The following is an 11,408-nucleotide window of genomic DNA, read 5'->3' as shown; positions in this document are numbered from 1 at the left end:
AATATAAGACTAATTAAGCACAGAACCAGAGACTGTAGCGCGTCAAAGTAGTATACTCAACAAGCTTGGTCATACTGCTAAATTGCTTTATATAACTGAAAGTAGATGAAGTGAATTAAATAGTATGTTGCTTTTAGCTGCTTGTTCGATTGATCAACTTGATATACTATATAGAAATTAACATTAGAAGAAGTCACCCAAGTCACTGGGTCACATGATTGAGCAAATTTCAAATATGTCTGCTTTACTGAGTTTTTACAATACAGTCAACTCTGAAGATAGCTGGATTCTGGCAATCACATTGACATATTCTCTTATGCGCTAGTTTCTAACTTTCTATTCAGTGAGTAAAGATGCCGCGCCGCTTTGAGAGAATTCATGATGTCGTCGAACCTGTCGAACAGTATCGTGCCAAAGGATACCATCCAGTCCACCTCGAGGACACTTTCAACCAAAGGTTTCAGATTGTTGGAAAGTGGGGATATGGTTCGTTCTCTACTGTATGGCTCGCAAGAGACCAAAGGTGAGTCGCTGAGTCCAGAGGCTGGTCCATCCGTTCGACACTTATTCTTCTCGCTCTTTAGTCTCCAAAAATACGTTTCCTTAAAGATACTCACCGCCAGAGCCTCAAAGCAAAACCGAGAGCTATCTATCCTACTTAGTTTATCAGAATCAAGCTCTGAACATCCCGGCCGCAATCATGTTATACCATTGTTGGACCATTTCGAACATGATGGTCCCAATGGCAAGCATCTTTGTCTCGTATTCCCGGTTATGCTTTCGGACGGCCAATCGATGACCTTTAAATCGAAGCCTCGCCATGCGGACTATATTCGAGCTGTTTCCAAGCAAATACTTTTGGGATTGGATTTCCTCCATGAGCAGGGTTTAGTCCATACCGGTATGTGTCTTGAAGAGAACTTAATTGCTGCAAACGAATAGCATTACTGACTCACTTATAGATCTACAGCCAGCCAACATTCTATTCTCAGTAGACTCTATTCCGCCTATGGAAGTTCTGACGCCACCGGAATTCAGTCCTGTTAAGTGGCTCCCTGGAATTCAAGCGGATGACAGTGCTCCTCGGTATTTAATGGTCACGCAACGACCTTGGGGAACGCTGGATGATGCCGATGTTCCGGCACTCGAGGTCAAGATTTGTGATCTTGGCGGAGGTAATAACTCATTTTCCCTTCTGATCTCTGTACCAGGTTTAGACTTCAGATTGCTGACTAGTAACTACTATAACAGCCATTCCGAGCGGCCAGCAGGATGTTCTTCCGGTGACACCAACTGGTCTAAGAGCTCCTGAGCTTCTTGAAAAGGGCGCTTGGGATAATAAAATCGATATATGGACCCTGGGCTGCTTGGTAAGAATTTCTATGCATTCAGAATTGTTATACAAGCTGAACACACACGTTAGATATTTCAACTTGTCACGAATGAGCCGCTATTTCCCCTGGGAATGTTTGGCTTGACAGCTGATAAAGTCAAGCAAGATCTGAGATCTCTCATGAACGAGTTTTTTGCAAATGGCAGTCAGGGGTTTTCTGTCTATTTGAGCGAGAGGTTACCTCCAGATTTTGGCGCCGAAAACCTCACGCAACTGACGTCCTTTCTCTGGTCAATGTTGCAGCGAGATCCACAAGACCGAAAGACAACCACTGAGCTTCTCAACGATTCATTCTTGACTGAATGAAGTAGCAAGCAGACAAATCTTATTATTATGTTACTTCAGTGCCTCTGTCAATGAATGTCCTTGACTATATCAAATTGTGATCTACATCAAATTGTATTTTTGCTGTTTTTATGACTCCTGGAGTAACGTGCTATTTCTTGGATCCGGCTGAATTTGAGAGCCTCTCTTGTCACATTAAGAATCTGCAGCCAATTTCCATAGCGGTTGATGAGTTGAAGGTGCAGTCACTTGTTACCAATGATAATATCTTGTCCCATGCAGTGCTGTTGAATGCCGTGTAATGATGCCGATTTTCTTTCGGCATCCCGATGTTCGGCCGGGTGATACTCGGTCCAGGAAGCCCTTGTTCCCGATTCCTAGGGGCAATCTTTAGCCGAAACGGTAACGGCGTCATAACCGAGAGAGGCGTTGAATCTTGGCGGGTGTTTTAGCCGATACAGTTATACCGAGGCTGTTCTGTACCAAAATAGTGAGAACATGAAAGCATGAAAAGGACAACGAGATTCAGAGGTCTGTATCTCAGAAAGAACCTCGAAGCATGAGCTTCAATTGCTGATAAGCCTAATGACAGAATAAACACGGACGTGACTGACTACCGAACATGACTTCTTCACAGTGCAAGGACCTCACTGATAGCGCTAGGAGTAGAAAACGTGACGAAAATTTCTAGTCGATCACCGTACTATGGCAACAAGGTTATAACTAACTTATCCGGACGGGATGCCGATCAATCGAAACCCTATCAGACCCCACTTACAACACGTTACAGGTAACCGCCCCCGATAGGGGACCCCGCGGTTACCGTGAGTCAGGAATGGAATTGTCGACGTTCCAATAGAATCGCTGAGTATGGAGTTGCCAAGGATGCTTGTTGACGAAGAATGGGATGATCGACATGGTAGAAAGCGACAGGACGACATTGAAAGAAAGTGAGTTAAGAATAGGGCGACGGGGGCCGAACTGAATCAAGGATCAGAGCTCCGGTTGAACGACACACGGCACTTTGTACGATAAGGTGGGGTAAAACGTGTTGCGTATGAATCATTTATCTCCGCCTTGATAAAACTTGACACGAAGCTAGGGTGGAGAGTACCAATATATCCTGCATATATCTTGCGCATGAGCTCTCATCCGCGTCATCTCTTGCTCTGTGATTCTGATCTTTGTCTCCTTGTGCCACTGAGCTTCTCCAAGTACCTTAGCTCCTGATTTATTCTTTTGTCTTTCTCTCTTTCCTATATCCGCAGCATTTCAGGACCTTGACGGAAGATAGATTTTGGTGTCGACGCGCCTTCTGGCACATTGACAAGGTCAAAAACACGATTGGCCTAGCAATTGGGTTTGACGACCAGTATTGGAATATCGAATTGGCATTTCCGCCAAAGGACTGGACATTGGACCTTCAGACGCAATGGCTCCGGCAACAGTCGTATCAGCGGATCCTGCGCCGGCCGCTACCAAACCAACGTCTTCTACCAGCACGAAACAGGCAGCAACAACCGCTGGATCGAGCAATGTGTTCCACAACAGTACACTTCAAGACCCACACACTGTCGTTGCCGCTGACCGTCACCACCTCATTCTCGCTAATGGCCAGCGCGTGCTCGATGCCACGGGCGGCGCGGCAGTCGCGTGTATTGGCCAGAGCGACCAGCGCGTCAAACAGGCCATTGCAGAGCAGTTGGATAAAGTCCAGTACTGCCATGCATTGTTTTTTGGCAACACGCCGAGTGAAGAGCTCGCAAATGAGCTGATTGACTCGACGGGAGGGAAGATGGCCAAGGTGTTTATTGTTAGTTCTGGTGAGTATAAAATTTCATCTTACCATATCTGCTTTTTATAGTCTGCTTGGTCGTTTTCTATTTGGTTTGAGTTTGGAGCCATTGGCGGCGGTGAGAAAATATGATTCTTGTAAGGAGACGAAGCGGTGGGAAGGGAGAAGAGTAGCAAAGACCAGGATATTTCAGCCGGACCGCAATATCGCAAGGCGATGGCAAATTTTGAGAGGATGAATCTTGAGAAGATAGGCTAATGAAAAATATGTAGGCTCGGAAGCCATGGAGGCTGCTATGAAATTGTATGTTCCTGGGTCCCTTTCTCGCCCGCATATCTTCTATGCTTTCCGGTCCCTTTGCTCGCATATCGATCTGTATCCTTTCACCGCCCCAGTCCTTCCAATGCACCGTGCAATGAAGATTTCCTCTATCACGCTTTCTTGATTTTGACTGGACGCCCCAAACTATTTCTTTCCGAACTACATCATATCTTCTGCTCCACCTCTTCTTGCATTTCTGCACTATAGCCTAACCCCGAACTGTTCAAATTTACATGGTCCAAAGCCATGGCTAGATGTTTGACTAACATACTATACAAGAACCCGGCAATACTTTGTCGAGCTCTCCCAACCCCAACGTACGCAGTTCATAGCACGACATGAATCATATCATGGCATCACGCTCGGCGCCCTCTCAATGGGCGGACACAAGTTCCGCCGCGAGCTCTTCAAACCGATGTTGCTCAACAACATTTCACACGTCTCCCCATGTAACCCATACAGAGGGAAACACGACGGCGAGTCTGACGAGGCATATGTTGCGCGACTTGCGCGGGAATTGGACGATGAGTTTCAACGGCTCGGTCCTGAAAACGTTTGCGCCTTTGTTGCTGAGCCAGTTGTCGGTGCTGTATGTTCATTGTCTTATTTCCTCTCCTTCTTTTTTCGTGCATCTTCTTGCTCTTTTCTCACAGATATCTTGATCTGTTCAATTTTTTGGCCCAACTCCTCTACATTCGAAATCAATCATAACGAAAAGGATAACTAACTCCCGATAGGCACTCGGCTGTGTCCCCTCCGTGCCAGGATACTTCCGCGCAGTCAAGTCCGTCTGCGACAAATACGGCGCCTTGCTCATCATGGACGAGGTCATGTGCGGGATGGGCCGGACCGGCACCCTGCACGCCTGGCAGCAAGAGGACGGCGTCGTTCCAGATATCCAGACCATCGGCAAAGGTCTCGGCGCAGGGTACATGCCCATTGCCGCCGTGATGGCCAACCAGAAAGTCGTCGACGCATTTAACAACGGGACGGGGTATGTCTCGTCGTCCTATCATTCTGTCATTACTTTATAGCATCTGTTTTTCCCCGCCATTTTATTCCCCTTCATTCTTACTCCCTTATTTTTGCTTTCTCTTACTTTTAATTGCTGACCAATATCAAACGAACAGCTCGTTCCGCCACGGCCAAACATACCAAGGCCACGCCATCGCCTCCGCCGCCGCGCTCGCCGTCCAGCGCATCATCAAATCCGACGGTCTGCTCCCGCGCGCCCAACACCTCGGAAACATCCTCTCTTCCGTCCTCATCGAACGTCTCGCATCTCATCCGTTCGTCGGCAACATCCGTGGTCGCGGTCTCTTCTGGGGCATCGAGTTCGTCGCAGACAAGAAGACCAAGGAACCCTTTGACCTTAAGGAGAAAATCTCCATGGCCGTGCATGATCGCGGCCTGAGCACAAAGTGGAATATCAGCCTCTTTCCAGGAACGGGTACCGCTGACGGATACAAGGGCGATCATATCCTCCTGGCACCGCCGTATACGCTGACCGATGAGGAAATGCTGGATCTAGTGCACCGCGCGGTAGGTGTTGTCGAAGAGGAGTTTAGAGAACGGGGTCTAGTTTAGTTTTCTTTGTGTGTTTTCTGTTTTCTATTTTTTCTTTTGTTGTTTATCTTTTCTTTTTCTGATCCATATCTTTTTATTTTGCATCGATCTTAGTTTTTTTCGATCTGCTGTATTGTGTGTTTTGTGTTTTGCATTGATCTTTTGTTCTCGGGGATTTGGTCTGGCATATATATCCCATACCCATCACAGATGTTATGTTTCCTAGTACAAATCTCAGGGGAAGTAATTTAGTATATATCTTTGTCATAAGTCTTTGTTGCATGCGAGGAGGGGAATGAAGAGACAATAGAGTAAATAAATTGAATCCCAACTAAAGAACATCACTGTACAGTGCAGTATTTGGTAGGAAAAATACTCTCGCCAAACATAAAACGCCACCGCGATGCAAAAATGGCCCAACTATACAGTCAATGCAGACAGACAGACAGACAGACAACAATCGGAAGTATTCCTTTGCCCCACATCGTTTAGGGTTTAGACGGCCCATAACCCCTTTTTTTTTGTTTTTCCTTTTTCTCATGCTCTCCTTCTGCGCTCTTGCGCTCTGAAGTGTCACCCGTCACCCGTCCCGCGTCGCGCGTTCCGCGTCTCTGCTTTCTGTTTTCTGCTTTCTGCATAAAGTCTATATGTATAAACGCAATACACCAATACTAGGTCAATGAAGCCAGTAAATGGACAGTTTGTTGGGGTAAGAAGAAAGAAAAAAAAGGTTTATCTGGGACAGTTAAAAATAGAGGCTCAAGCTTTGCCCTTCTTCTTCTTATCCTTCTTCTTGCTACTTCCACCCGCAGCACCGGCAGCTACAGCATCGCTATCGCTACCGCCCCCTGCAGGACTTCCCGACAGCTCGCCCATCATCTGCTTCAGAAAATCATCGCTCACGCCGCCGCCGCTCATGGCAGGCGAGTGCAGCGGCAGGATGGAGCCCATTTTCCAGCCGCGTGGGATGGCAGGGGGCGGGACGGCCTTGTTCGGGGTCGGCAGGCCCGCGACGCGCAGGCGCATGGGCGAGTTTTCGGTCGTTGGGTGGGCCTTGAGGTGTTCTGAGACGATGGTGTAGAGGTGGTGTTCTGTAATAGGATTGTTAGCTTTAATGATTCTTTTTGATCGCTTTTGTTGTATTTTTCAAAGGATTTCATCATGCTTTTCAAACGATTTTGTTGTATTTTCCAAACGATTTTGTTATGCCTTTCAAACGATGAAAATGCGATCTGATAACATGGATCATCTGAAAAATAAAATTAAAAGGGACGGGGAAATATATGAAATGTAAGGACGGGGAAGTAGGCATAGACAAACATACTATTCTTTACTCTCGAATTCTTCGCGACTCCTCCCTCTTTGACCAACACGCGGACGCGCCCAGGGTTGCTCCAGTCCTTGGGATGCACTTTGCCCGGCTCAAACACGACATGCAGGCCCAGGCCCGCAACAGCGTCCACGATTTCCCGCGCCAGCGGATTCGCGACGGCCTGGTCCTTGCCCACCCGGCGCCCGTCCGCCCGGCTGCGGTTCGCGTCAAAATACACCGGGTACAGGCACTGCCAGCTCCGGGTGCGCTCGACCGTGGCGGCTTCTTCGGCGGAGCCGGTGCGCGGCGAATTGAAGCGGGGTTGAAGAAATTCTGTGCCGGGTCCTCCGAGTCCTCCAACTCCTCCAACTCCGCCGGCGCCTGCGCTTGTCGTCCCAGGGCCACCGAAGCCAAGGTTAGGGTTGGGAGGGGAGGATGAGGAAAAGGAAGGAATGTCGGCGGGAGAGAGAATCGATTGGCCCGGGTCGAATTGGCTAGGGTCCATGACGTCCGGGTCTGAGTCCGAGTCGGACACTTCTTCCACGCGGGCGTGCGACATGTTGCTGGATGGGTGTATGTGTCGTGGTGCAGGTCGGCGGGCCGTTGGAGTGGCTTTGTTATAAGTCTTGCGGGTGACCGAGTATCGTAGATGTGAGATTAAAGGGCGTAGCACACAGAAAGGAGGGGAGGAAGTGTTCGCCGCTGGGTCTCGCTGTGTCTCGCTGGATTTGTTGTAGAGGTACGGATAGAGAGGATGTTGGATAGGTGTGATTTTGGGCGTCGGAGCTTGGTGGTGCAGTGTCCGACGTCCCGCTTTCTGGCTCGTTATGCGCTAAGGGTGGGTTGTGTGGTGAGGAAGGAGGTTGCCGGGTAATATCCCGTGCTGTAGATGCTTGGGAGACCATGAGGGACGAGTGGCTATAAAAATGGCATTTCGCACAGTTAGTCCAATGTTTATGGCGGAGCATTGATAAAGAGAAAATAGGGAATGAATTTTTATATATATTTTTCGAGTTTGATAGGAATATCAAAAAGATCTAAATAGATTAAGTAAAAATATTTGTCTTTTTAAATTCCACCACTGCTAGATAATGTGAATGTGAAATCTTAATGTTAAATAGCACTCGAATAGAATTCTTTTCCGTTCTACTATATTCAGAAACATGCTTGATGTAAGGCATGACTAGCATAAATAGTGTGTTTATTCTCGGCTTGAAATCTATCAATTACTATGATTCATTTAAGGTCATTGACTGTTCGGTGAGTATGTATTGTGGAACGAATATGCCGTAGTAGCTACACCGTACATGATCTCGAGTCTCGAAATACCTAGGGACAAACACGACTTTATCCAAATACCATCACATTCACATTCAGCAATGAGTTTTATCTGTCAGGGGCAATTATTCTAGGTATGTCACATTGCCAAGGTAGATGATTTCTGCAAACTTCATCACAGTATCACTGCATCACTTGTTGGACAAAGATTTAGATCGAGCTCGAGGTATTTTATTTACTACCATCCAGGGCCTGAATGAGATGCAAAAAGGAGATAGGAAAGTATAGACTGAGAAAGGAAAAAAGTGCTGACAAGGTACACAGTACCCTGTCAAGATGTAAAATGGTCGGATAAGAGACACTGCATGTACTTGATTGACTCCCGCAGTATCCCTCATCCGTCACACACACCACTGCTCAAGAGACTATTGATCCTAAATAGCCAGCTCTTTAACTTGTCGTTTCGAATATATCGAAAACGATCAAAGAAGAGATAGGACGCTAGTCTGCATTTACAGGTTCTTGGCAGCGACACCAAGCTGAGGGCCCGATTGGCTGAAGACAATAAACTGAGACTTGAGCCAGATGTCACCAAAGATGGAGAAGCCAATGCCGTCGTCAGACTGGATACCACCGAAGCAAGCTACAAAGAAAAAGGGTTAGTTTGACATGGAACGACTGAAAGTGTACGGGGAAAGAGGACTTACTGCTTCCAGAGACAGGAGCGTAGTTGATGTAGCTGCCAGGAACAACAGACTTGTAGCCGCCAATGCCGAGAGTGAAGCTGGGGAGAGAAGCCGAGCAAGGGAAAGTGTAACCACCCTGGGAGTTGTCATACTGAGCACCAGAGACCTCGGCGTAGTAGGCAGACACAACGTTGTCGGGGAGCAGGAGAAGAGTGGTACCAGTGTCTGTAGGGTAATATCAGCATCTCCCGAGGCAGTCGTGAATAGGGGGGAGCAAGGTTCAACATACCAGCAATACCGGTGAAGGAGCTTGAGGTGTAAGAGCTGCCAACACCATAGCCAGAGGCGGTAATCTGCCAGAAACCCTGGCTATTGTCGACCGAGGTGTAAGTGATAGAGCCAGTGTACTTGCTGCTGTCAATGTAGCCAAAGTCGTAGCTGCCAGGAGCATCGTGCTTCAGGTCAGCAGTGAAGAGGGGCGAGTTCAAGGAGGGCGCAGCGTTGGCGAAGAAAGTGTTCTGCTGCTGAGGTTGGACTTTTTTTTTTATTCGACGTTAGCTGACGTGTTGGGATTTTACTACTCGCTTTCTTTGGAGGGAAAAAACTAACCAGTGTTGATGCTGCTGAAAGCAAGACCGAGCAGACCATCATTTTGAGTATCCTGGACGAACTCGGAGCTGACCTTCTTGGCAAGCTCAACAGCCTGGCCAGAGACAACGGTGCCACCGACATTGACGGTGTCAGTGTAAACATTACCGCTGGCGGAGCTGCCATCACCGTAGGAGATGGACCAGGTGTAGCCGCTCTTGACCTTGGCGGTTGACGACTTGGAGGGGTTGTAGACGGTGTGGCCAGCCTGCTCAGAACTGGGGAGCTCGGAAGAGAAGACCCAACTATTTGATGTATCATCAGCACACTGCAAACCAAACCCAAATTTGTGCTTTACTCACAGGTCAGCAGAGCCAGTGTCAAAGTCAAGGTTCAAAGTCTGGCCTCCAATGGTAACGGGGACAAGGTAGCTTTCATCGTAGCTCTCAGGTGTAGCAGTAGCAGATCCGTCATTGGAAGCAGCAGCGGCCACATTTTCCGGGACAGTCTTGTTGTACTTCTGGTAGACCCCAGCCAGAGCAACAGGACCATTCTTCTGCACCTGGCGGCTGACAGACTGGAAGAAGCTGAAAGTCTTGCCATCACGCTTCTCAATTGGAGTGGCAGAAGCCAAAGAAGCAATCGTGGCGAGCACGGCGAGGTAGTCGGTGTAACGCATGTTGGCTGACTTTTATGAGGTTTCTCTCTTGACAATGACGAACTGAATGCTTGAGCAGCGGCTCGGTGAAGTTGCTCTGGTCTTTTGAGCAGTGGTGGTGTGCTGAAGAAACAATTCCGGTGGTGGAGGAGGACCATCCTTATATATCATTTCGTCCATCATTGAATCCAAGTCGAGCTCTCAATTACGAGATGAACCATTGCGCAAAAGCAGCCTCTTCGGCGGGGCCGGACGAGAAGGGAATGTGGTAATGGAAATCCCATCGTGGGTCGCCCCTGATCGAAGCGTTGGAAACTCTGTCGTGGGGCTTCTCTTCAGCCACGGGCCACTCCAAGAAGAGAAGGTCGTGATGGATCCACAGGGCAATTGAGGGTGAATCAGGAACAGGTAGGATCATCCGCCCTAAGCATTTTCCCTTCAATTGAATAGTGTCCGGCATATCGCTGCATTAGACCTACGGGCCACTTTTCCAGACAAGGAAACAGATTCATCCTAGGATCCATGCAGCAGATGGAATGGTCTGAAAGATCTAGAAAGGGGTCAACCTAGTGTAAACATCCGCGATTGCGAGCTTCCGAAGGGTCTCGTGATAATTGTAAGGTGCGCCTATCGATGCCTGCATCCCACCCATCCCGCAATGGGGGGAAATGATCTGCATCGACGATTGATAATAAGCAAAATAGTGGCGGCACTGGAGAAATACCCTAGTCTTTAACGCCTATTCAATCCATGCCCCGAACCGCGGTCTACAGCAGAAGGTCGCAACAGATTGCATCCAGAATCATAGCTTTGATGCGCTTGATCTCGACCGAACGGGTTGCAACCACGTATGTCGCTCTTTTGATCACAATTCCCCGACGTTTTCCGCCACCGTCACAATTCCGCTGCTCAGTGGCTGCCATCTGTGTCAGAGGCTTCAATGCCAAGATATCAATGAGCTTGATTCGTTCTCTCTGTCTTCTATTGGCCCTTGACGAGAGGAGATGGCTTAGCCATTTCGCCGCACCATGGCGATCCCCTGTCATCTATCAAGGCGGGATCCACTTTTTTCAAAGCAATCCGTCATCGGTAAACCAGGTGCTTGAGCACATAGCTTGAACCCCCAGATACCCATCTCGCCCTTTCATTTGGAGTTCAGTGGGTGGAAGATGCCCCTACCCGGCGCGCAGCCGCCCCCTGAAATCACGGAGAGAAGATTTCAGCTTGAGAGGGAGAGACTCCATCCAGGGGCCTTTTGGAAATCATCCAAAAGTGATCGCATCAGAGCAGCTGACGCTCTGGGGCATGGTAGAAGCATTACCCGACATCAAACTATCTAGGTTATCTATCCGACGCCGCCGGCGGCAGCTACCAGCGGCACCTCCTGGTAAGTTGTTGATGCTCCCTCGTCGTCCATGCAGATAATCCCGGCTCAGAGCGGCCCGAATGCGCACGAAACAAGGTCTGAAGCGGCTTGGGCCGTAGGCTGGGGGGTTTCAGTCGGACACCAGAGATATTCAAGATTG

General features: G+C 48.5%; 5 protein-coding genes across 5 annotated transcripts; 3 read left to right on the top strand and 2 right to left on the bottom strand.

Annotated features, from left to right (window-relative positions):
• The first annotated feature begins 277 nt into the window (after positions 1 to 277).
• L228DRAFT_255323 (serine protein kinase) lies at positions 278 to 1,958 on the top strand. Its single transcript, XM_018333880.1, has 5 exons — positions 278 to 523; positions 585 to 901; positions 963 to 1,175; positions 1,252 to 1,370; positions 1,424 to 1,958. Exons 1-5 carry the CDS (start codon positions 354 to 356, stop codon positions 1,697 to 1,699), a joined length of 1,095 nt encoding a protein of 364 aa, XP_018189538.1. The 5' UTR covers positions 278 to 353; the 3' UTR covers positions 1,700 to 1,958.
• Positions 1,959 to 2,865: 907 nt separating this feature from the next.
• On the top strand, positions 2,866 to 5,418 carry L228DRAFT_86088 (aminotransferase). The gene is made up of 5 exons (XM_018336922.1): positions 2,866 to 3,501; positions 3,746 to 3,776; positions 4,074 to 4,383; positions 4,532 to 4,788; positions 4,925 to 5,418. Exons 1-5 carry the CDS (start codon positions 3,111 to 3,113, stop codon positions 5,379 to 5,381), a joined length of 1,446 nt encoding a protein of 481 aa, XP_018189537.1. The 5' UTR covers positions 2,866 to 3,110; the 3' UTR covers positions 5,382 to 5,418.
• Positions 5,419 to 6,119: 701 nt separating this feature from the next.
• On the bottom strand, positions 6,120 to 7,231 carry L228DRAFT_236958 (signal recognition particle, SRP19 subunit; the record flags this gene model as incomplete). The annotated part of the gene is made up of 2 exons (XM_018330883.1): positions 6,120 to 6,451; positions 6,685 to 7,231. The coding sequence occupies 2 exons, from the start codon at positions 7,229 to 7,231 to the stop codon at positions 6,120 to 6,122; spliced, it is 879 nt and encodes a 292-aa protein (XP_018189536.1).
• Positions 7,232 to 8,462: 1,231 nt separating this feature from the next.
• On the bottom strand, positions 8,463 to 9,903 carry L228DRAFT_209276 (aspartic protease pepA; the record flags this gene model as incomplete). Its single annotated transcript, XM_018329804.1, has 5 exons — positions 8,463 to 8,593; positions 8,658 to 8,861; positions 8,926 to 9,171; positions 9,246 to 9,529; positions 9,587 to 9,903. 5 exons carry the CDS (start codon positions 9,901 to 9,903, stop codon positions 8,463 to 8,465), a joined length of 1,182 nt encoding a protein of 393 aa, XP_018189535.1.
• A 584-nt stretch (positions 9,904 to 10,487) lies between these two features.
• Positions 10,488 to 11,214, top strand: L228DRAFT_86061 (hypothetical protein). The gene has a single exon (XM_018336921.1). The coding sequence runs from the start codon at positions 10,633 to 10,635 to the stop codon at positions 10,999 to 11,001; it is 369 nt and encodes a 122-aa protein (XP_018189534.1). The 5' UTR covers positions 10,488 to 10,632; the 3' UTR covers positions 11,002 to 11,214.
• Positions 11,215 to 11,408: the final 194 nt, after the last annotated feature.

The sequence above is a fragment of the Xylona heveae genome, assembly GCF_001619985.1.
Source record: "Xylona heveae TC161 unplaced genomic scaffold L228scaffold_3, whole genome shotgun sequence".
Taxonomy (NCBI): domain Eukaryota; kingdom Fungi; phylum Ascomycota; class Xylonomycetes; order Xylonales; family Xylonaceae; genus Xylona; species Xylona heveae.
This window is presented reverse-complemented; position numbering and strand designations above follow the sequence as displayed.